A 27,415-nucleotide genomic window follows, 5' to 3' on the forward strand; every position below is an offset into this window, starting at 1 on the left:
GTGCCACCGTAGCAGTAAGCACATTGGAGCATTGCAAATCTGGCCTGTCCATTGCTAAGCAAAGCTGCAGGACAGGGATGGGGAGGAATCGTTTAGCTGAGAGCACACATGGTGCCCAAAAGTGCATGTGTACGAGGATGAAAACATGCCCGAAACCCAGTAATCGGACGAACGTGCCGCAAACAATAGCAGAAACAGGAAGGTCAGGGGAAGAAAAGAAGGAAATGTGGAAGTAGGGTAATGTGTGTATCATCATGGCTCTGTGTGGAATAGCATGATCCATGCAGTTGTGTACATGCTAATGAAGTGCACTGGGGTATGTGTCAGCATTTGTATGTGCATTGTCCATCTGCACGGGTGTCATGATGTTAACAACCGCTGTCAGCAGATGTCTGTAGTAGGTGTTGTAGTACACATGTACTGTGTATACTGTGATGGGTGTGTTGCCGGGATGTGGCTAACAAGGTCGATTAGCATATGTTCAGAATCCACCAATGAGGGGATAACCCCAGGTGTGTAACACCAGTCACATGGTGGTAGTGTTCATGCCAAGGGTAATGTAGGTCTTGGAGGTGGTGTGCATGGGTTGATCCAGCAGAGCGGAGAGTATGACTCACGGATGTGTCAGTACATGAGTGGCTATCCCAGTGAAGTGTGGGGTAGTGTCAGTCACACATCAGTAGTAGCTGTCTGAGGCCCACTGTCCACTATACCAACATAGAAGGTATGTTACCTGTGGGGTATGATGTTGACTCTGTCGCTTGTTACAATGTGTATAGCGGTCCCAGACACAGTTAGTTGCACATGGAGCACCTCTGATGCATTGTGCTAAATAACTTGCCAGGATGTGTGCAAAACATAGTGGGATATGGGAACCCCTCAGCTGTGGGTGTGCCGGTCCAGGTATGTGCCTGAAAGGTATGGTCTGTCTATAACCTGTCATTGCAGGTCTGCTCTGCAGAGCCTAGAGGCAGGTCCCAGTCACTGCAGAGATGTTTGAGTGGTGCATTATAAGGTGTGCCTTGCCTGCATGCGTCACAGAGGAAGATGCAAGCATTGTGTCACATGACCCCATGTCGTGCCTGCCAGTTACCGCCCTGCCAGTGACAGTTATTGGAAACTGTGCAAGATAGGCAGTATAGAAGCAGCAAGAGCCTTACATGTGAGCTGTACTCCCAGGGCTGACAGGTGCAAGTCATCTGTGCCACAGCATTGTGTTTGACCAGGTCAGTCAAAGCGGACAGATACCAGATGCCTGTGGAATGACAATAGGAGCATAGGCAACTGTTGAAGTGACACAGTCGGTCATTGTACAGTGGTATCGTGTCCAGATGAATGCAAAATGCTCCCCAGGGCTAGGCCCACACCCTCAGGGCTATAAGACTGGTGTCCCTGCACACGTAGTCTGTGAAGTGGCATCACAGGGCAGTCACACTAACATGGAGAATGACAGTCATATCGTACCTGGTGAGGTGTGGCATGGGTGCATAGGTTATGTTGCAGAAGCAGTTACCCGACAGCAAGATGTAAGCGACTAATGTCTTGTGTAGCCTGCTGTGTGGAACTGCAGTGTGACTCCCTACAGAGTCAGCTATGACTGGTGTGTTGTGAATGTTATAACTCACTATTGGCTGTATGTGATGGGCACACATGAGTCTGTGGGCTATAAGCTGGTGATGTTGCCTTCCATGATGGGGGCTACCTCTGGTGACTACAGTGAGTATGGAGACGTACTGCACAAGTTGTCCTCGTAGGTGTGGCCAGTGGTGTAGATCATGTGAGACTATGTGATGGGTGGGGTGTGTTGTGAATGTTACACATCCCCAAATGACTGTCAGGTGCAATCAGGGTTGGTGACAGCATTACCCCCAGCCATAGCTGTCAACCTCCTGTCCCCAAAATGAGGAACATTAGCCCTCATAATGTGTGACAAATGGGCAAAACGTGGAACACTTACAACTGGCTTACTAACAGCATCAACTAGGAAGGGCATATAATGGCTAAAATAGGCTGGTCTTATGTATAAAAAAGATATTCCAATGAATTAATATGATTCCCATCTATTTAGCCATGGCTAGCAGGTAAACTATTTACAACAATGAATGTGTGACAGACCCTTCCAATGTGGAACCTTGAGGAACATGCACCTTTTAGAACCCCAAATGAGGTACGTTCCTCGTAATGAGGTACACCTGAGAGCTATGCCCCCAGCACCGCTGCAGAAGAGCATCCCCCACAGGCTGTAGTGCCGTATGTTGGGAGGTGAGCACTGAATGTGTACATGAGACAATTGCTCTATTGCCACATGTACGACATATCCCTCATATAGACAGGCAGTAGCACTGGTACGTGACAGTTGGACATGCCTGTATATACAACCATGTCCCACAGGATATGTGCGTTACATGTGTACAACAGCTGTCGTACCTTAAGCAAGCTGGGAAGTGTAGGACAGCCAGTGTACCTGTGGTAAATGGTGTGGAATGGGCGCTATAGTAATCAGTAGCTCATGACATGCTCACAAGTTCTGAACAAGTGCCTAGCATGACCATACAATACAGATAGGGTGATGACAGTCATTTAGGGTGGCACCGCACTATAACCCTGCTGAGTATGGTGTGCATGTCCATGAACCATTAGCACTGTAGATGTTAGCAGTACAGATGTACAAGACAGCATGGATATTTGATTACAAATACCTTTGCATGTCACAGGAGTGTTCCACCAGTGGCCTGTTGACAGACTCACAACTACAAAAGGTGCAAGAGTGACATGTGCACAGCACACCAGTGCCAGCTACAGTAGAACAGGGTTAATGTGTTGTACCCCACCCTCATTGTAGCCCATACCACACAGACAAATGTTAGGCATCTGTGTATGTAAGGCTGTGAATGGCCATGACCTATCAGTATAGCTGTGTCAGTGTTGTGAACAACATACAGAATGGGCTGTGTGGGTGAGGTGGGTGACATATGTGCACAGTCTGATGGTCTGATGGATGATACCAGCAGTGTCACCGCTAGGTGAACATCCCTGTACCCATAAACTACTACCTAGGCTGTGGTCAACATTATAGACACTGTGTAAGGGATGGTGCTGTGCAGTGCACCTCCGAAATGGTGACATCTCCAGGCCCCTTAGGTAGTTACATGAGGTACCCATGTCATGTCAGGGTGCCATCCATGAGAACGGAGATCACTGGACAGGCATATACAGCACTGTGGTGACCAATATTGGATCACATACCACCTGTAAGGGGTAATGGCTATGCATGGATGTGCGATACCAGCCTTCACAATCCACACCTCCACTATGCAGCATGCTGTCTACCTTGCAGAAGGACATTTGCTACACCATGATGATGGACATGCTACATGTCCATATCCTGATCTATATGACATATGTCATGGACAGCCACCATCCTAATACTAGGATGGCCACAGGCTGGACAGATCCCTGTGCCATATATGTGACATACTCCCGCCATACCATGCAACCCTGTCCATCAAAGCTGCACATGTCATCCCAGTCATACATGGTGTGATGGCCGCATGGTAGATGTACTATCAACTGACTGGATCAGTAATGTGGCACTGGTGCACCTTGCGGTGGCACAATGGCTGTCTGTTACTGCTTGGAAACTGTGCCCGCACATGCTATGGTTGATAACCATCCCTGTGAATGTCATCTGACTAGCCATTGTCCCATGTCTATCATATATGCAATACAGGTGATCCGTGGCAGGATGTTGAACAGTTGTACAGTGCTGTGTAGATGTATATGGCAAAACACATGCATGTACAGGTGTCCATGCATATGTGTGCATTGTCACTGCTCAAGTCCATTACGGCTGTGTCTGTGTTGATATGTGACATATACACAGCATCCAGGTCAATAGTAGTACCGTGGACACATCGAGGCATGTGCAGATAGGTAAGAACACAAGTGCAGGCAAATAGACATGCCCACAGCAAGACAGCATTTACATGGAGTATGAACACTGTAATGAGGTGACACACATATATGGTGATGATATCCAATGTATAATGGGTGTGACATGTGTGACACAAACACGTCAGTCATGTCAGTGTCATGATGTTTTGCAAAGATAACTGTGCAGATGTAGTAGATGTCATAGAAATGTATGTGCAGCAGTATCTTTGTACATCTCTGAAACTGTGACCTGTCACCATCATTATGTCTTACAGATAATGCCCCGTACACACCTCCCAGCATACACCCGCCAGGAGGATGATGTCCTCATCCCACAGCTCCATGACAACTATGACTTGTTGTTCAGCCATGTGCCACAGCATGCCCAGCAGCGGGATGACCTGTGGCAGGATCTATGCAGGAGGGTGAACGATGTGGGTGGCCATAACCGCACCTACTAGCAGGTGCGCAGACACTGCACGGAGCTGATACGACATGCAAAACAGCGTGCCACTGCAATCGCCAGGGAACAAGGTGGAACAGGTGGTGGGCCACCAACCTAGCCCCCACTCACACACACCGAGGAGCTACTGGCCAGTCTGGGGACACCCAGGGAACAGCATCCAGAAACACTAGCTGCCATCGTGGAGGTGGGTGCCTCCCAACCAATGAGCCTGGAGTTGCATGGTAAGTCAGTACTGCACATATGGCTATTATATCCCATGTAGTTGCATGTGTCACTGTACATTATGTAAAGTAACAACATATGCAAGGTATGTGGACACACATGCTGCATACTACAGTATGCTACGGTGTGTATGCACACATGTGCATACTATATTCTATTACACAGGTGAATGTGTTCAAATGCACAGTGCAACCTGTGGCTGTCATACAGTCATGGATAATGTTCATACTGGTGTGTCACGCCTATACAGGTACCTCTGGCGTGCCGCACAGACATGGGTCCATTGCAGGTGAGACTGTAATCAGTATCAGGCATGTTACAGTGTAGATCTATTTGCCATGTGGCCAGTTAACACTTGCACACCTGATGTTTGTTCCAGTCACAATATGCAGGTCGCACCACCCTTCATTCACACACACCACCCATGTGCAATATATACAAACGTAATGATACACCGACTTGAAACCACAGTACTTGTCATTGTGACATGTGTGGTCAGCTGTGCATACAATGGTGGAGGTGTTCTACAATGGAGGCATATGTAGTATGCATTGGAACAACATGTGTGGTACGCACACAGTCCCACACAGTGAGCTGTGATATGGGCAGCCCACAGGTGTCACCATTGTGTCATATGCCCCTGCATTGGGTGCACACATTGTGATGTGCCACCTGACATGTCCCAGACATGTAGTGTTCTGTCTGCAATATTGTCACACTATCGCATGACCTATACCCCACATACCAAACATACAACCCATTGTCTGCATAGCCCTGTGGATTGTGATGTATCTGACATCTATGGGTGTATGTCATATGGGACAACACAGACATGTGGAAAAGATGCCCATCACACACAATTGGCCAACACATGTGCACACATGGCCATGGGGATGGCCAGAGACATGTAGCCACACAGCACTTGGGATGTGTATACACCCTGTTGCACATTGTCCACACATGGTCCAATTATAGCCTTAGTTGACTGATTATACAGTTGATGTGGTACACTAGACAACCTAAAAGCCTGTGCACAGCTACTGGAGGTCTCACTGAAGTCTACCATATACGATCTGTTGAACATCATGACTGTGTTGCAGTTATGGCTATGCAATGTGTACATATTATGCATTCTACAGCAACATAGATGTCTCATGTTGCCATGCAATGGCACAGTGTCTGTACTTCACACTGTATAGCAATATAGATGGCTCACACTACCCTCCCATACTCATGCACATTTGCTAAACATGCATTCTATCTGTAGGGCATACACACAACACTGCAATGTGAAGTCCATTATGATGCTGTACATGTGTCAGGACACCATTGTGTCAAACATGTATGCATGTTAATGCACATGTCAGCAGATTACATGTCAAGGTCACGTCAGCGATGTGTACTCTTATCCTGTTCTGGGCCACATGGTGTATCACGGGGGTGCATGCATACTACCATGATTGTGTGAACTGCATGGCTACTGATATGACACCTGCTTGCTGTAGTGTGCACTCCAGGGAGGTATGCTTACTAACACTATTAATGTCTGAGCTGCATGCCCTCTGCTGTATCGCAGGCATGCTGCATGCCATCTGACAAATCACATGCATGGTGTGTCTGTGTGTGTCTGTGTTTGTGTGTGTGTGTCTGTGTTTGTGTGTGTGTGTCTGTGTGTGTGTCTGTGTGTGTCTGTGTGTGTCTGTGTGTGTGTCTGTGTGTGTGTCTGTGTCTATTGTATTTTACAGTATTTCTTTGCATTCACAGGTGATGTAGGTGCGTTACCCTCCTGCGGTCCATCTGATGTTAGTGTCCCCACAGATACTAGCGGTGATGAACATATGCATGAGGTACAGGCAGGGTTGTCAGGGGCTGAATCTGTGCCAATGGTTACCATCCCAGCTATGTCCCCCTCTTCCCCGCACACAGTTCAGCTGCCAACACATACCGCATCACCAGTGGCCATAGAGGAAGGACAGTCAGCGTCTGTTAGCGTGGAACAGGAACGTGTGGTGGCTACAGAAGGTGTGTCTACACACCATGGTGTCAGTGAAATGATTGCAGATGTGCCACACAGGCATGTGGCCGGTGCTGCTCGTAGGAGGACCCCTGGCAGACATGCACCTGCAGGACAGAGCGAAGCAGCTGGTATCACCAGATGCATGTTCCAGACCGTAATGGCGGCACAGGCATATGCTGAACAGCAGAACAGAGAAGGGCAGAGGCTGCAGAGGGCTGCTATCCATACCCTAAATGACAACATCCAGGCATTGGCAAATGCTCAACAGCAGATTGCTAATGCTCTGGATAGGTGATTAGGTGAAATGGTCGGAATCCTTGACCGAGGCATGGCAATCCACAATCGGGAGCTGTCTGTGCTGGAACACCTGGTAGGAGTGAGGCGTAGGCCATGTGGACGTAGGCCAGCAACACCACCTAGTGTAGTTCAACGTGAGTGTGCCACCTCACATGCCCGCTCCCATAGTGCCGGTAGCAGTAGCAGTGCAGCTGGTGCTGCGCTGTCAACACCAGGACACAGCAGGCCATGTGGACATGGCCTTGGATGGTGTCAGCGGGGACACGGTTCCAGCGGACATGTGTCATCGGACAGTAGCCACTCTGTACCTCCACCTGGTAGTGCCCGTGCAACCCCAGGCAGGCACAGGTCACATGGCCATGGACGGACACAGTGAGCTGTACAACCTGCTCTGTACAATCTGGGGCTGTCAATTATACCCTGTGTAGGCCTCACAAATGGCAGAACTGTGTACACACATACACGCACACAGCAAACACAACTGTAGGGCTCCACAACATCCACATGCATTCTGCACAGACATGTCCAGTCAACTCACCGGCCCTTACTCACACACATGATGTTATCCATTGGTGCAGCCTATGCCCCTGGCAAACATATCACCCTGTGCATATGACGAAGCCTGTGCTGCATCCGTGTCATCCACACCATCGGTGCAGGGTTATGCACAAATATTCTGATGCACAGGGTGAACAGCATAGTGAGAGGTGTATGTAATATTACCTGTGTATGCATAGTGAGGGATGTGTATGTTGCAGTGTTTGTGTGTGAATACTGAGAGAAGTGTATGTGACATAGGTTGTGTACTGTTGACATGCACCAGTCATACCATGTAGTGCAGGTGCAGCATGCATTGTGATATTTTCACGGTATGTGTCTTGGTTACATCTTTAGCACCATGTTGGTTGTGATACCCTGGTTCCCTCCTATGGTGTACTTGCATGTGCCTACATGTAGCAGTGTTTGCAGTCCCCCACGTGTAACTGTGGATTACTCACAGGCACATCTGGCAATATCAGCATGCTACATGTACCTTCAACCTGACTGTTGGTCACACCAACATGACACAGATGTCTGCACATATACTGCACCTGACGCATGTGGTCGGTGCCACAGGCTACACTGGACAGAGACGTGACATACATAGCAGGATACATTACAGGTATGGTGACATGGTGCAGGTGTTGTACACAGTGGCCTGGCCAATGATGATGTGAGGTGTCACTTGGTAGCTGGAGGCCACCCTGTGCAGCAGTAGGACCCTGTAACAGTACGGGAACATGGCCTCATTTACAGGGTGTACACCACTGTAACGCACACCCCATAGTGTGCAGGTGGGGACCCTTGCCTGTGTGGTCATCACCCTCACAGTACTATGCACCCACACGACATGTCACAGAGAAGGGACATGCACAGGTAGCCAGTATGGCTGGGAACTATGGCATCAACAGGGTTGTGCAATACATCACCATTGTGGCTTAGTCATCACGTGGGGTTAGTGATCATTTCCCACCGTATATTAGCATACACCCTCACACCAAGCACCAGACATACATTCAGACACACACACACTGTAGTGACCACACATGTGTATACGGACAGACGACGTGTGTGATGCACCTCACCGGCCGACGTCATGTTTCCCACACTGACGTATGTACAGATCTCTACAATGGTGTACAGGGATGTGCAGCAACTTGGACATATTCCTGCAATATGTGGCATCCCTGGTCACACATTCGGACACACATGGCAGTGCTGGGAATGATACACCTGCCATATGATGACACGTTTGATAGACATGCAGCGGTATTGATTGCATTATGTGTACCAATGCTATATCTGGCAAATGTGCTGCTATATGCACACAGGAGGTTGTAGGTGTTACAGGTGCCATGTGACATATAGTTGTTAACACCTGACTGCTGTGTATGCATTATGTCAGCACCGTCACGTAACAGCGACATAGCGTACTGTTTGCACATGGCATAATAGGATGGTGTGTGACACAACTGTGAGCCACCCCCTGCACACATACAGCTAGACAGGTGGTTCACCACGTTATGTACACACATCCCTCCATACGTGCTGTTTGTATGTTACCGTATACAGGTGTCAATGATGGGTCTGCATTGCGTCTGCATGTCGTAGGTAGGTGCAACTATGTTACGGACATCGGCCACTGCACATGCATGGTTGCTGCATGCACAGTACAGATGTCACATGTGTCTCCTGTTGCCATGTTTGTATGCATTGCTATTGTTGGATATGTGTGTTGACATACATAACACATGGACTGCGGTATGTTATCACGGGTGTCACAGGTGACCAGTACAAGGGTATGTGTCCCAGTCAACACTGCTACACCCTGTAGTGTGAGCATTCAACAGACATGGGCCCACCTTCCATTCACGTGTGTAGCATTGATTAGGCCAGTGTTGTGCACGAGGTACATCAAAGGCTATGTATGTATGTGTTGTGTGTGCAGTCCATGCACACATCCACACAATCACATGTATGACATACCCAGACATGTGTTCATTGGTGTACAGCAACAGTCAGGTATCACAGCTGTGTAAGGGCCGTGGTATGTCTTGAGCCGACCTGTTCATGTATACTGGTATCATTGCAATGCATAACACCTGTTGGATCCCTGTTGGTACATGTGTACTCTGCACAGCTGGTGTACACCGCTGTACAGCCCAGTGGTCATGTGTCACATGGTGTTGTGGGACCGTAAGGCTGTGTAGTGCTGCACCGACGACATGGTGCTGACTTGACAGCTACAGTGTACACTGCAGTGTGTACGTGTGTGACCTGCACCTGTGACAGCTGTGATGGCAGCTGTGTGTGTACAGGTCACTGCATGTGTGACCGCCCTGTGCGTGAGGACAGTTATACCTTACTGTGCCCTTCTGTGTGTACACTCCATCTGCATGCAAGATGGCCCTTTGCAACAGCTGTGTGTGTGAGCATGCCCAGTACGCCGTTGTGTAGATGGACACACAGTACATTCCACACTGCGCCCTTCTGTGATTAGACTCCATGTGCATGCACGTTGGCCCTTTGCAACTGCTAAGTGTGTGAGCATGCCCAGTACGCCGTTGTGTAGATGGACACACAGTACATTCCACACTGCGCCCTTCCGTGATTAGAGTCTGTGTGCATGCAAGATGGCCCTTTGCAACTGCTAAATGTGTGAGCATGTCCAGTACGTCGTTGTGTAGATGGACAGACAGTACATTCCACACTGCTCCCTTCCGTGATTAGAGTCCGTGTACATGCAAGATGGCCCTTTGCAACTGCTAAGTGTGTGAGCATGCCCAGTACACCGTTGTGTACATGGACACACAGTACATTCCACACTGTGCCCTTCCGTGATTAGAGTCCGTGTGCATGCAAGATGGCCCTTTGCAACTGCTAAGTGTGTGAGCATGCCCAGTACGCCGTTGTGTAGATGGACACACAGTACATTCCAAACAGACCTGTGATACTAAGCATGTGGGCATGGCCATTGACATCCTGTATAGCCATGGTGGTCATCCAGGCAACAGATGTCCAATTTCAATGTCAAGATGGATGCCTACATTGAACACACTGGTTGCTCTCTCGAAGGGTGTACTGTCTGTGGCGCATCCCATATCTATTTAGTGTTGTAGTGCTCCATAGATATTTAGTTGGCCCGATGACAGCACTGCCATGTTTGTGTACGTCTACCTTGGGACAGTAATATGCTTTCAGACCGCTCACTCTCTAAACATTCCCTATCAGCATCTTTGCCTTTGCAGATGATGTCACCCACCTAGAAGTATGCCTCTGGGAGTGCTGTGTTCAGTAATCTCGGTAGCGCATTCTGTAAATGTGTAATGCTGTAGTGTGTTAGAGTAGGTAGGTGTATGTTCAACTCCCGGCCCTTCCAAGTGTGTGTGTGTGTGTGTGTGTGTGTGTGTGTGTGTGTGTGTGTGTGTTTCCAGCCGCCTGGGGACACAGTAATGCTTTTAGATGCCTCACAACACATACATTCCCTATCGGGGTCTTTGCCTTTGTGGATGATGTCACCCACCTAGAAGTATGCCTCTGGGAGTGCTGTGTTCAGTAATCTCGGTAGCGCATTTTGTAAATGCGTAATGCTGTAGTGTGTTAGAGTAGGTAGGTGTATGTTCAACTCCCGGCCCTTCCAAGTGTGTGTGTGTGTGTGTGTGTGTGTGTGTGTTTCCAGCCGCCTGGGGACACAGTAATGCTTTTAGATGCCTCACAACACATACATTCCCTATCGGCATCTTTGCCTTTGCGGATGATGTCACCTACCTAGAAGTATGCCTCTGGGAGTGCTGTGTTCAGTAATCTCGGTAGCGCGTTCTGTAAATGCGTAATGCTGTAGTGTGTTAGAGTAGGTAGGTGTATGTTCAACTAACGGCCCTTCCAAGTGTGTGTGTGTGTGTGTGTGTGTGTGTGTCTGTGTGTGTGTATGTGTGTGTGTTTCCAGCTACCTGGGGACACAGTAATGCTTTTAGATGCCTCACAACACATACATTCTCTATCGGCGTCTTTGCCTTTGCGGATGATGTCACCCACCTAGAAGTATGCCTCTGGGAGTGCTGTGTTCAGTAATCTTGGTAGCGCGTTCTGTAAATGCATACTGCTTGTAGTGTGTTAATGTAGTTAGGTGTGTGTTCAACTCCCTGCCCTTCCAGGTGTGTGTGTGTGTGTGTGTGTGTGTGTGTGTGTGTGTGTGTGTGTGTGTGTATATATATATCTTTGTAATATGTATGTGGATATTAGCACTATTGAATGTGCTGCATTGTCTGTACATGTTCACCTTGGATGTGTCTGAATGTGCTATGGCTCTGTGATAGTGCATGTGCTGTAGTGATCCTGGGTTATAGTTGTGTACTGACCAGTTATTTTGTTGCTGGGTATTACCAGGGACATAGCAAACAATGATAGTACAGCACCTTTAAACGGTCATGTGCACATCTCAGCAGCAGTCAGCAGTGGTTATTACTTTGGAGGATGACTATGGCTCATATACCTATGTATTACATGGCAATACTATGCAAATCAGGTTAACATTACTGACACCCGTTTATCCACAGGTTGTGATACAGGTCCCATGTATGTATGTGTATACATTGCCAAGTGCAGGACTGGACTATGGTTGAATGCATGGAGGGGTGTCCATGGCCAGGAATGGCGATCTGTACAGCCTGGCAGATACAGTCTGTGACTGTCCCACAACCTCCAGTATATGGCTGACACATGCTGAAACAGTGTACATGCAGAGACACACATAAAACAAACAGCTAGGGATAACACATACACACACACACATTGCATCAACATTGGGCCATGCAAAACCTGTTGTCCATCACACACACACAAATGCATACATGTTGATTGGCTGGTTCACTGACAGGCTCTGAAAAAGAAACTACATACCCTGTGCATATGATGACACCTGTGCCACCTCTTGTAATGTGTAACATTGATGCAGGTACAGACTAATATGGTGCTGATGCACAGGGTGGCTTCATAGCACTGTAATAATGTTACAATATTGTTAACACAAAGTGTGATTTCCTTCTAGGTGTATGTAAGCAGGCATGATACATTCCAGCTATGATCATCAATGTAGTATAGTGTACAGCACTGTTAATTCTGAAGATGTATTATCCATCCATGTGCCATTTGACTGACGTGTGTAGTATTGGCAGCATGTGTTACAGAGTGTGCAGTATGTGTGTGATGTGTGTAGTACAGATTTACATGTATCTATATGTGAACATGGTGAAGGTGCACTGTCTGCATCTACATGTACAGTGGATACATTGGAATGGTGACATGCCCTGTATTTCACACTGTTAACTCGTCATACTTTCTATTGGTGGCCAGTATGCATTATACTACACATATTGTTGTACTTGTCTACACATGTGTGATTGCTACGGTTTTACATGGTGCTGTGGGTGATACTGTTACTATCTGTCATAGTTTTGCATTATGATAGTAGACACGACCTCACAGTCTGAATGACCAATTGGTATATGATATCTTCACAACTGACCCACACATGTAGGGCACACAGTAGCATGTGGATTCTACATGTACTATACTATACCAGTTCGCACTGGTATTGACTGCCACACATTGCTGGGACCATTACTGTTTGACATGTAGCCATGTTAGTTACAGGCAAAGACAATAGGGATATTCCTGTCCACATCTGGCAATTCATACTGTGGCCTAGAATGCATTCTGCACATGACACAGTTAGTCTACACAAGGGTATCATACAGACAGATACGTGTTATCCAACCCATGCTGTACACCTATAAGGCTAAACAGAGTCAGTTATCCACATTTACTCCACATACTTTACCAACAGTAACACATAGGTATTACACCCCAATATGTATAATGGGTAACAATGTGTACATATAGATATGTGCTATGTCATTTGTCATTTTATATTTGCATTTACAATGGTATTGTGAAGTACATCACTGTATCACATATGCAATGAGAGTTCTGCATGCATATCCTCCAAGGTGGTTGTACAACTATGATGAATGTCCATTATTGACATACTTTGCTGTGTTTCAACTGTTCTGCAGTATTACACATACATGAACAGTCACTCACACTATGTATATAAACTGTCGTGTGTGTGTGTGTGTGTGTGTGTGTGTGTGTGTGTGTGTGTGTGTGTGTGTGTGTGTGTGTGTGTGAGACACAGATGACCTAGGCCACAGACAATTCTGATACATGTAGTTAACAAGTGCGGTAATGCTCCACCAGATGTGTCCAGGCACCAGAACTGTGACTTGAGCGACACAAACACATGCTAGAGTCAGGTTTCTGTATGTGCGTGTGCCTCTTTATGGCATTCCTGTTCATGTGTGTGTGTGCATTTCTTATGTGTGTCATCAGCCACAGTTGAACTGCACATCCGGTATCCCCCACTAGGTGACCATGAGGGTTGTCCCCATTGCCAAATGTTTTGTACAGCTGCGTCAGATGCCACATATCAGAAGCATTGCAACTTCCAGGGCATCCAGCACACACATTCATTATTACGGGCTGGCCATCACAGACAAACCACCACTTCATGGAGGGGAAGCCCTTGTGGATGATGTAGGCCCTACCACACTCACCGGCTGGTGCTTTGATGCATATGTGCGTGCAGTGTCTTGCACACAGTACTTAGGGTATTCCACTATTGTGTGGAAACAACACATATTGCTGCCCAATACCTTACGGGAATTGGGGATATATACATCATCACTGACATGTGCTGACATGGCATTCATGAACTGGTGCAGTACCCTGGATGCTGATGTTTGTAAAATCCACATCATATCACCAGTTGATCTCTGGAAGGTACCTGTTGCTGGTATCCTTAGGGCAACACATACCTTGGTTTCTACTGGGATAGGTTTCCCTCTGTTGGTTCTGTGTGTGAGACATGGCCTGCACAGATCCACAATCTTCTGCAGGAGGTCTCTGTCCACTCTATAGTGCTCTACTATCTCCAGCTCATGTAGCCCCTGGTAGGTTACCCTGTTCCTGCACGCTCCTCTCCGTCTACTCACTGTGTGATGCTGAGCAGCATTCACATTGGCACAACCCTCCACATGTTGCATATGTTGACGTATAATAGCAATGGCAGCCTCTAACATTATGTTGTCTCAGTTAAGCTTTTACAGTTTGCACTTCTCTTAGTATACTACAGTGTTGCAGTGTGTCTGAGAAAAACATGGTGGACTACTGTTTGTAGGGTTGTATGTGCTGTGCTGTGCTGGCCTACTGTACTGGCTGTGTAATATACTCAGTCTGATTGTTTTCACCTGCTAGCTGTGGTAGTTCTCCTTGGTTAACTTACTGCTATTTGTTTACCTTCCTTTTCACTGTTTGTGTCCACAGTGAGCGGCTCCACGCATAGGAGGACAGTGAAGTGCATATCCGCTTCCATGTGCGCACACAGGCTTATACATGCGTACAAACACTTACACTGGCTTACACAACATTACACAGGCTTCAGCAATCTTGCAGTAGCTTACTCGTTCTTCAAGTCACGCACACGGGCTGACACACATGCACACATGCTTACTCGGGCTTACAGGCTTGCACGGGCGCAAACACACTTCACCAGGTTTGCAAGGAACTTCAGTGATATCCATGGCGTACACCGTCAGTTTACTGACTTTACCTAGGATAAATCATAACACGCCTCTTCCACTGATGAGTCACTGACAGCAGACATGTGACACACTGCTCCAATAAGATTACAGTGTTTTATACATACACACTCATGATGTCACCTATCTTCTAAGCTGATAGTCCCCTTAACCTACTCTTACACTGTAGAGGCTTGGCCCATATGGCATGACAAATTGTGCTTCACTATCCTCAGCCTCAATTGCATAGGATTGCTTACTAATGCTTGGTTACATCTCTGAGTGTGCGCTTCCACACATAGCAACTGCTACTCAGTAGCCATGTTGTCTTCAGCTTGCCATTCACCTGCATGACGCAATAACTTTTAACTGACATTACAATTTGTATGTATATTTTACATATTTGTCTTGTTTTTTATGCACAGCGCGTACTCGCGCTCACAGCTTAAACACCGGAGATCGGGGGAGGACAACTAGAGTTTTATTAATTTCCAATGGGAATACATGCCACTGGCCTTATATTTGGCCATTGGCATGCTTCTTCAACTAAATCATCCTTTATTTGCAGATGACATTGCTCCGTTTAGCTACTTGCAGAACGTTACTCGGTTAACATCCGTGTACATTTCTGCACATACCTCTACTCTTGCACGGACAGCTTACTGTTTCATGTATCGCATATTTTACATAATTTGCATAGCTTTCACCTACAAATGGGGTAATTTTCATATCCTAACATTGTCCGTGCAACGTTCGTTTGAGGGGCTGTGTTACATGCCCCTACAGGATATTGCTGAATAGCTCGGCGGACATCTTGCCTTGCTCTACTCTTACTCTACTCGTACACCGACCAAAGCTTTGTGAATCCTGGCTTAAGCTTTGATGTGTGCTAATATGTCTATTTGTGGAGTAAGCATGGCTGTAAGGTATGTTTTGACCTGCTACGTCTGTCATTTCTACAGAGCACCTCCCACTTTCATCATTTGCAGAGGTGACAGCCCTATAGGAACTATATGTACAGCTGTGACATTTGACGAGTCCACACATACCTGCGGTCAATACTAAACTGAATACTTCAGCACTTTTCATACCTTCAGATTTGTCGTGTAGTGGTATAGTCGATGATACTGTTTCCTATAACATGTATCTGTTTCTGATACAAGATATGTAATTTTATTACACCACTACACACAATATATGGAGAAATCACAGGCCAGATGCCATTACATTCCTTTTGTAGGACACACCCGCCCAGAGTGTTGTGTTCCTCACAAAAGCCAACAGGTGCTGATCAAAACATATTCTGCTATCATCTACCTTATGTGTTCACCGGTATTTGTGCTTTCCATCAGTGGCAGAACTCACATGCGTGTGTGGGAGACTGAACACTGTATCGGGGACACTGCATAGCACCCTGAGGGACACATTTATGTTGTTTCTATTAACCTTCCACATTGACTATCACAGGGCATTAGTATTCATCCAGATTTGTCGAGGTATATGCTTTTGACTTATACATGTTTTGTCATTTGTCATCACGTCTTTCTTCACACCTGTCCACCTAATCGCACTAGTTCTGTACATTTATTTAGGTCAGGGTTACCTTCATACCTCTCAACTGTACACATTTTGGGTAAATGTCCCAAACTTAGACGTCTGATTTTGTTCCTTTTTTAATAATATTGTGCCTTTCTGGTAATTTAGTGGGAAGTCATTTGGGACTGTGGGGTTAGACAATAATGACAGACATTTGTTGTTTACAATTAATAACCCTCAAAACATTCACACTATTGACTGATCCACTATTCTATCAACATTCTGACTTTGTAAGAGGAATATTTGAGATATTCCCTATTTGTACTTATTTTAAAATGCCTTTGTCCAGATGTCTTATTGTGATTGAGAAGTATGGTTACCATCTTATTCGTACGCATATACGTCCATGATAATCGCTTACATGACACTAATATAACTCCCTACATCTTCCCCCAATAGTTTACACAATATCCAGTAGATGGGTTCTTCATTTTAGGAAGTTAGAGGCATCTGCTATACCCACATAGGTATATTAATCACTCTCATGGGGTGGACCTCATAAATCTGTGCCAACCAACACCTAGGCACCTAGGCCCATTATTGCATACCCATGATTCCCAGACCTGACACCCCTCCACAGTAGTCATAACACATATTTAATGTAAGCGATAATAAAGTATGACGACACTTCTAAGCACTATCCATGTTGGTACATATGTCTTACATTCTGTCAACCCATGTGTTATTACACTTGCACAAGCTACTGTTGCATGTACAGCTATATTGTAGTTGCGGATGACACTTCTTTGCAGCAATCATTACAGGACAGTGCGTTTATAGATTCACTATTTTTGGAGTCCTGCAAAGGACACCTATATCCATGTTTAAAGAGTAGGACTTACAGATCTGGCACACTGATACTTTCCGGGCAGTAGTTTTGAGAGCAGCAGTGTATTTACCTTAATTGCATGTCTGTTATGTGTATCCATACTAGCTATGGTGTAACCTATTTATGTACATGTGTTATATCTACAAGGACATTTGTTTATATGTTTGTTAGGTATATATCAATTGATGTATGTGTCTGAGTGTATATGTATATATATATATATATATATATATATATATATATATATATATATATATATATATGTATGTATATATATATATATATATATATATATATATATATATATATGTCTGTACATTCTTTATTTCATATATTTATTTAGTTTAAGTCTGTGGGCGGCCACGGTGGTGCAGTGGTTAGCATTGCCGTCTCACAGCAAGAGGTTCTCTGGTTCGATCCCCAGCTGGGGTGCCTTCTGTGCGGAGTCTGCATGTCCTCCCTGTGGTCGCGTGGGTTTCCTCCGGGTGCTCCGGTTTCCTCCCACATCCCAAAGACATGCTGCAGGTGGATTGGACTCTCTAAATTGGCCCTAGGTGTGCATGTGAGTGTGCCTTCTGTGGAAGGTTGGGCGCCGGGCTGGCAACTCGGCACTGTAAAACTCCACTGCCAATCAATGTGCGGACAAGGTGATCCGCTGTGGCGACCCCTAACCGGGAAAAGCTGAAAGAAGAAGAAGAAGATTTAGTTTAAGTCTGTGGATACATATATCTATACACAAATGTATATATCCATATATAGACATTACGTGTAGAAACCAGCATTCATTTGCCATGCTGTGAGCAGATTACACACGCACAGGCGCACTTGCATTTCCTTATTGTGGGTTCTGGCGCGCACATGCATATCCTTATTGTGGGTTACATATGTTTACTAAGTCTTTGTGCTTATGTGGGCTTTATTACTTGTGACAGTACCAGTAAAATATCTGTAATCCGGTTAACAGACATATGCGAAACACACGTTCACCTTTACATATTTAAATGTCTGTACAGCACAGACGCATTCATTACACTTTAACATTATATGTGCTGTAGTCATAGTTGAACCGGGACTGCATTCACATTGGCCGGATGCTGTAACCACTATACGTTTGGTGTTCTGACTCATTTATATGCATATCCATAGTACATAGCTACATTAACATATGCCTCACCGCTTCACTTACGAGACAGGCATCCATTCTCCTGCTGGGAAAAATGCGGTACTACATATTACACATTCCCTATTCCCTACTGCTCTGGACCCAAGCTGCATATTTCATCACTGCAGGGATATTCAGAACCCCAAGGCTTATAGTTTTGACACATACAAGTCTTTAATTGTCAGGGTGTTCATGTGGTGATCTGGGTTTAGGCTTGTCCGCCTGGTGAACGGAACTGACCTGACCATGTTCAAATGTCAGACAAAGCACATGGACAGTTTGTCCATTTTAAAATTTTATCTGTGTTTACAGACACAGGTGTTTGGGCACCTGTCAGCAGCTTATAATGTTGGCAATACATAATATGGGTGGGGGTAGTTACAATACATAATCCACGGTGTTGGTGTTCCCATTCACATTATTTTACCTGTGTTTACAGACACAGGTATTTGGGCACCTGTCAGCAGCTTATAATGTTGGCAACACATAATATGGGTGGGGGTGGTTACAATACATTATCCACGGTGAGTGGTGTTCACATTCACATTTGACTATTTCCTGTATTCATTCATACGAGGATTATTATTTTGGACATGAATTAGCTATGAATTAACTACAGGTATGCAGTAGTACAGTAAACATATGTGAAGGTTTGTTACAGTAAGAATGTACGGACTTCTGTAATACTCGGGGACTACCCCACATCCTTCACAACATTTCATGCTAATGTACATACTATTATTCTGTAAACTTTCAAAGTTTGTGAGTGCAGTACTTACATCTATCCCTATTTGTCCACCCATCATTTTAGGCTTTGTCCAGATTTTGTTGCTGTAATAGGTTGAGTGGTGGTGTCGGTATGTGATTGGGTTGAATATATACTGTCAATAATTCAGTGGGGAGCAGGGTTACCACCTCTTCCTCTTTGTGAGGGGAAGTCCCACTTTGGACAGTTGTGTCCTGCGACGACACCTAAGACATGGCAAGTGTCCTGTGATTTTAAGACACAGGTATATTTCTTATTTTCTTTAATAGTTGCTTGATACAGGTATTTTGTATCTGAAACACATAACTATTATTTGGGTTAGCATAAGCTATTCACATGCTATGACATAAGCTTTTATCTTGGCAAACAAGTGTAATTCTGTCCTTTGCACTGGCCGGGGGTATGTTTTGTCCTGCAAATTCTCACATTTCTACAAGGGATGTCCCACCTTGGCATCTGAACAGGTGGCAACCCTAGCGGGGAGACCTGCATGGTGGACAGCTGTTCCATCCTGCGTAGTATGTTTTGCATGTCTGTGTAGACACTGAACAGTATCGTCACTACACATACATGTTTTGTCCAGATGTGTACAGTACTGGACACCATGGCGTGTAAACAAATCTGGGGTTTCAACAGGTTACTTATCCCACGCGGGATGTACACACATTTTGCCAAAACATGAACGCGCGGGCATTTGGATTTACGTAACTGTGATGGGATGTTTACAAACGTGGGATACATATTTGCAATCCTGACACTGCCTAGGATGATACTTCCTACTACATATGGGGAAGACTCGCTATGTGTAGGTGTATGGCTGCGCAAGGCTGGTAGCTGGATTTGGTGGACATTCGGACGTGGGTGCGGGTTATGTGCTATACAGGGGTTGTTGCGTATTGGATTTGCATGCATGGGTTCTGCTTTTGGATATCCCGGTTCCGCATATAGCATCCTATGTGTATGTGCCGGCTACGTTCCTGTTCATGTGTATAGCACATTTTAATATATATATGTTTGTGTGTGTTTGGTATACAATTTGGACTGTCAGGTTTCTTTACAGTTGTTATATAGCCACAACTTCCCAGCTGTGTACTATCACTACCACTGTGGGACTGCTGGTGACCATGCCCATGGGGCTAGATGTGTGTATTGGCGGTGCGCTGACATGATGCGCTTCACTTACACTGGGTATAACTACTGACAGTGCAGTACATTACGGACACACGATTTTAAATATCATTTGTTCCATGGATGGAAACTCATATTGTGTTGATGCATTTCTGTTTGGTTCTCCATTTTGTGTGGCCCCATGCACTCGCACACGTGTCCTATGCACGGGGATGTGGTGGCAGCGCACCTTCATTAATATGCATACGGCGCTACTACACCATTTATATGCCGCACGGCCGGCGCAGGCCTTACACCGGCCTTGCACCGAGCTTCATGAATCCGGGGGCCTATTTTTATTTCCTTCTGGTAAGTGAACTGATCCAAGGTCCACTTTTCAGTCATTGTCTGGGCCATAAGGCAGTACAATGGCTATTTTGTAAGTTTGATGATACAGCTGTTCTGCTAATTTAAAGAAAATGTCTTCTAATATTTGCAGACATAACTATAATGCAAATAAAACTATTAGGCTGAGATCTTCACCTGTGGTCTGCATATGATCTTGAAGCCAACTTTGGGGATGGAGTGGTAATTACATCTTTAATGTTCTTCAAAATCAAACCTCAGAGGTGTGCACCAGAGGTCATTTCTTGTGTTGGGGCTGAGGACAGTGTGGTCATTGTTTCTTTTATTTTTCTCACAGACCTCAGAGGTGTGCAAAGAAGATTACTATAGCTTGTTTATAGGCAGTGTATTGTCTAGGAGCAATAAACTGGAATGCATTACTGTAATCTGTATTTTTTCACTTTCCTCACAATCACACATTAGGTATGTAAACAAGTAAGTTGTCTTGTGAGGTGTGAGGATGCATGCTGTGGATAAGTATGACAGTAGTCACATAAAATATGACTATGGCCATTTGAATTTCTGCTTTCATCCCAGCTGAACACCAGAGGAATGCATAGGCAGTGACTATCTTTTTTAAGGGGTAGGGAGACAGGCAGTATTCCCAAATTGGATTTGTGTGTCCTCACAAACAATACCCTTGTTAGTTTATTGTGAACTAATATCTTGTCAGCTTTCAACATTAAGCCTTCGGCACAACATATGTATTCCCTGAAAGAAAAAAAAAACAAGACAAATGATTTTCTTACTGGTGATTTTTGTTCATTTATAGTTGTCCGAGCATTTTTGATATCATTATATGGTGGCAGTCATTTATGCTGAAGCATGAGACCCAATCAAAACAGTGTTCAAAAGTATATAATAAAGTTTGATATGCACCTTTGTAACATTACAAAAATGCTTAATAATTTTATTTTTTACAAGTTTCACAGTGACTCAGTGCACTCCATGTACTACAGCTTTATATTGCACCATAAGGGACACGGGTGCCAGGCCCGATGTAAATATCCTATTCCCCATCCACTGGTCTCAGTTGCAATTAAACTGAGTAATAAAGGAACTCAGCTTCACATGAATGGTAAGCCTGTTCCATAGGCTGGGCAGAATCTGGGGCACATCATCTGTCCCTACAGCAGGTTCTGATTAAGTCACAGACAAATTTCAGTTCCCTATATCTTGTATTCCTGGTACTGTTTGACTTACAAATATACAGAGATTCATAAGAGTAGAGTTTGTGAATGCCTTGTAAGCCAGGCATAGATCACCCCTCAGCAATCTCTAGGAGAATGAGTAGAGGGAAAGGGCTTTAAGGCACTCTGCATAAGGCAGGTTTATTACACCTTGTGTATATGTATATGTGTGTATGTATGTATATATATATATATATATATATACATATATATATATATATATATATATATATATATATATATATATATATATATATATATATATATATATATGTATATACATACATATATATATATTTATTTATTTATTGTTTTGCAAGGAACCTCTGAGGTCACTCTAGTCTCTGCATATGCCTGGTCAGCTACATTCTGCAGGGAGCATTGTACTCTATGATTGGGCTGATAAGGACAAAGTACAGTGGGATAATGACCTTTTTGGACCTAGATGCCATGCCTTTACCTATAACTTGTACAACATAAAAGGATTTCCTCACCACTGTGACAACATGGTGGTCAAAGATAAGGCTACTGTGTACGCATGTACCTAGATCCCTGTCCACTAGATCGACTCTTAGGAGTGTATTTTCAACATTGTAATTAGACAGAATTGTTGCATTTCCTAGCATTGAATTTAAGATTGCAGGTTTGGCACCATTTATTAGTCAGAACTAGGCCTTTTTGAAGAACACTAGTGTCTGCAGGGGTGTCTATGATAACCCCCAACTTGCAATCATCTGCAAACTTAGTCAGCCATAAACCTTCAGCATTTGCTTCCATTTCAGAGAAATAGATGCCAAAAAGGACTGGGCTCAGTACTAAGGCCCTGAGGGACTCTGTTAGTGACTGGCCTCTTGATGGAGGTAGTCTCATCTATTTTGACCTCCTGGGTACTATCAGTGAGCCAGCTGGCTATCCAGTGGGTAATAAAAGGGTTTATACCTAAATCAGTGAGCTGTCTATAACGGCTAAGTGGGGTATTGTATCAAAAGCCTTGACCAGGTCAAGGAAACTGTGTGCACCATCTTGCCTTCATCCATTGCTTTGGTGACTCTCTCAAAAAAAGTCCTCCAGATTTAATAGGCGTGACCTTCCTTTAACAAAGCCAAATGGTTATGGGTCCAGCATTTGCAGGTTACCTATGTCCTCATTTCTCATGGCCATGATGATTCTTTACATGGCTTTACATATGAGGCTGGTCAGACTTATGGGCCTGTATTTACCAGGATCAGTGGTTGGACCTCATTTGTGCAAGGGAATGACTCTAGCCATCTTCCATTCATTGCATACAAAACCTGACTGCAGGATCTAGTGGTAAAGTGATTCAAGTGGATCAGAGAGGTCATGTTTCATGCTCTTTATTAAGCATCCTGGAATGTTATCGGGGCCCATCGATGCAGTGGTTTTGGCCCTGTAAAGTGTATCAATGACCTATTTCCTAGTAATGGTTGGAGGGATTGTGGCATGTGGTATTTCCTTTGGGCTATCAGCGTGGGAGTGGGGAAAGAAATTTGAGTTGAACCTATCAGGCAAAAGGCTGGCAAGGGCCTCTGGTTCAATGTGGATGATAGCATTTACAATAAGTTTTATGCATTGTTGCATATTTACCTTGAGGTTATTACACAGATGTAGAAAGCTTTGTGGTTGTCCTTTGCCAGAATAGCTATTTTTTTTTAAATGTAGCCTTTGAAATATTAATTAACCCTCTTGTCTGCCTGTTTATATTGGTCAGGGGGCTTTTAGTTTGTATGGCTTTTTATCCTTCTATGCTTGGACAAGATTTTTTTTTTGTATATCTGATTGATATTGTGATTCTACCAGGGTGGCTTGTTTTCTGAGTTTGTTTTATACTTAAAAAGAATGGGCATAGCTCACTCTATACAGCTATCAACATGGCTGTACAGCGATTTTGCAAACAGCTCAGCATGTGCTATGGTCTTTATTGGGTTTTGGGGTCCTTGGAATTTACCCAAGATGTCAGCAGACAGAGGTTAGCCTTGGAATAGTTCCTAAAGGTTTTTGGATTTAATTTTTATTTCAAGCAATTATGGTCAGCCCTATGGTCAGATATGATGAGTGAAGACATTACTTTGGGTGTGGAACACACATATTTGTGAGTACAAGGTCAGGGATGTTTGTACCCCTGGTAGAAGAACAGACCAACTGCTCCAGGATGTTGGTATTAATGAAGTTTAGGAATCACTGGACTTCTGCATTAGAAGTGGTGTTGGATTCCCAGTCTATACAGGGGTATTTGACATCCCCATGAATATCATACTGGATTGAAAGGTGAGGGACTCTAGTACATTAAGATAGGTAGTATGGGTATCCTGGGACATGGAGAGGGCCCCAAGGATTACAAGGATATGGTACAAGACCCCATTTATCATGAGTTGCACATGTATGAGCTCCAGTGGGAAACTTTAGTTGGGTTGTGAGGTTGTTTTAATTTAGACTGAGACTACTCCACTTTTAGTTCCCTCCTGTGTAGTTGCTGGTCCAAAGGTGTGAAAGGCATTATAAGCCTTCATTGCTGGGGTACTCTCCACAACTTTAAACCATTTTCCTGTTATTGTACAGATGTCTACACTCTCCAGGGAGAGGAAGGCTTGCAGGGAGTGCAGTTTCTTTTTAAGACTTCTAGCATTGAGCAGTACCACCTTCAGATATTCCTTCATAGGTTCAGTAAAGTTGGAGTTTTTTCAGTTTGGCATTGCCTAAAAATAGTACTATGGGGTGGAAAAGGTCTTTACCGATATTCAAAAGCCTGGAGGGGATAAGTGCAGACCATCCTTGGCAACACAGTGTGGTCTGTCGACCATGTCCTCCCAGGCCCTCGAATATTATACCACCTTGGATTGGTAGAAAAGGCTAAGTCAGTTGTTACAATCAATCATTTTCTGTTGGTAACGTGGCACCATCCTTGGAGAAGGTAGTATGTTGCTCAGTGCTAGGCTCATACCTCCCTTAGACACATCATCAGTGAGCTCAATCATGTCTCACTCCATATAGTCAAGGGAGGTACGTCTCAGATCATTAACACCCACATGGACTGTGACAGAGTCATACTGGTACCTGTGGTTCAATGACCTGAGTGCCTATGAGACTTGACAGATCCTATCCACAGAAAGGCAGCTAACCAAAACTTTCTCCTTACTCAGTCTGGTGAGGGGGACATGGGTGTGCCTCACTACACAATCATCAATGACCAGGAAATTTGGCTGTGTGCTGGTTTGCCTTAAGGACTTAGAAGTAGAGGCATTAAATACAGTGTTACTATGTGTAGCTATGGCTGGTGTTTTAACAGAGTGTTTAGGTGATGGCTGAGGACCCTTTTTTGACTGTGCTGTGCAGGAGGTCTAAGTGTTTTAGGAAGATTATCTTTAAGTGCCTCAGCATAAGTAGTTTTATGTGTAGAGTCATTACCCTGTGCATTAGGCATTGTGCAAGTGTCAGTGACAACTTCTATAGGATTAGTTTGGGTTGTATGAGAGACTTTTTTGACTCTAGCATTAAAGTGTATTTACATTTATTGCATACTTCATCTGTTTTATTAAGAATAAGTGGATTGTCAGTGTACAAAAGGCAATTTCTACAATGCCACAGAATACCCATCTCAACCAGATTGCCCACAGAGAGAGTTGGAAAGTGCATATCCATGGCTACTGATCTACTAGGGGGCAGTGAGGGAAATTTAAATATTAACTAGTTCATCTCAACCAGATTGCCCACAGAGAGAGTTGGAAAGTGCATATCAATAGCTATTGATCTACTAGGGGGCAGTGAGGGAAATTTAAATATTAACTAGCTAAATAAGGCAAGGAACATCATGAGTAATGGTCATCTGTGTGCAAACTAGATGCTCTAGCAGTTAAAAAAATCTATCTAGACAGTAAGGGTAGTTTAAGAGAAATTTGCACTGCAAAAGATCAGTGTGTACACAGATTACATGGGGAAATTATGCTGCAAGATATTGGCGACTATACAGATCCTTGTTAGGCACCCCTATGCTGAGAGCAGCAGTTCTAACTAAATACTGTAAAAAAAGTCAAAAAGTGCATGTATTCAACACAGAAGCATATAATAAATGCAGCTGTGACAAAAACAATGCAAAAAAACAATGCTGAAACAATGGACATGGTAATGTAAGTCTTAACATGCTTGTAGGTTAACAGCCAAGCATCGTGTAAGCTACAATGATTAAAAATGTCTAATTTGTATTTCCCATCCCTCACAATTGTACATGTTTTACTGGATTTTACTTCAGTTACCTTCACTTGTTCAGAAAAATATGTTGAAATTATTTTAATACTGCTCATATTAAATCAAAGTTTTATAAGATAAAAGGCATCCTATTTTAAATACCTTGAAATGTTTCTTCAATCTCTTCCATGGTTGGCTTTGGATTATTCCGTAGTAAGGTATACATAGACATGACAAAGCCAGGGGTACAAAATCCACACTGGGATCCATGGGCTTTTGCTATTCTCTCCTAGTAGTTTATTTGTGAAAAAATAAGTTAGTACAGTCTTAAATACGTACACATGCAACAGAAATATTTTTTTAAATTAAAATCAGTTAAGAATTTCAAATTAAACATGAAGTACATAACATAAATGTGTGACATCGTTTCTAATTTGTTACTTTTATCACACATTGTATCTTTCTACTTCAATTATTACTTATTAAGGAACACTGTGTCCTTCATTTTTTTTTTTTACGTAAGGCTAGATAACTACACATTTTTGATTTCTCACAATATGGCAGCAATGATGCAGATGTAAAACAAATGAGACTAAAATAACTTTTGTAGTGCACAACTAATTTTTAAAAACTAAGAAACTGTGATCTGTAAGTATGCCAGAAAAATATTATTATGTATTTCAAAATGCTATAGGATATTTAGCAACAATTTGAACAGCCACGGGAACAGGAGACCAGATGTTTATTTAGAAGAATAAGCTAGATGATGGCATTTCAGGTTTACAACACTAACATCTTGGTGCACTTTAATGCTAGTAGTGTGATGTGAAAAAATATCTTACAGAAGGATTCCAAAATACCAGTCAACTAATAAAATGGCATAAACAATTGGTTACATGCATTTTTCAGAGACACTGCTTCATTTCATGTTTTTTCAAATGTTCTGAAAAACCCAAGTTAATTATCTAAAAAAGCTATACATGTTATACAGGGGGCATACCACTTTGCAGCCCCATTTAGAGGGCTTGGCTCCCCAGCCCCCCAAATT

General features: G+C 44.1%; 1 protein-coding gene across 1 annotated transcript in view; it reads right to left on the reverse strand.

Moving 5' to 3' along the window:
- Nucleotides 1-27,415, reverse strand: part of LOC122791686 (xanthine dehydrogenase/oxidase-like) — a 1,688,659-nt gene that overhangs the window by 1,366,032 nt on the left and 295,212 nt on the right. Inside the window, exon 5 of the mRNA XM_044059558.1 lies at nt 26,530-26,656. Coding sequence (XP_043915493.1) covers nt 26,530-26,656 — 127 coding nt within the window. The remainder of the gene's footprint in view (nt 1-26,529; nt 26,657-27,415) is intronic.

This window comes from Protopterus annectens, chromosome 1.part2 (assembly GCF_019279795.1).
Source record: "Protopterus annectens isolate FY-2018-M chromosome 1.part2, PAN1.0, whole genome shotgun sequence".
Taxonomy (NCBI): Eukaryota; Metazoa; Chordata; order Ceratodontiformes; family Protopteridae; genus Protopterus; species Protopterus annectens.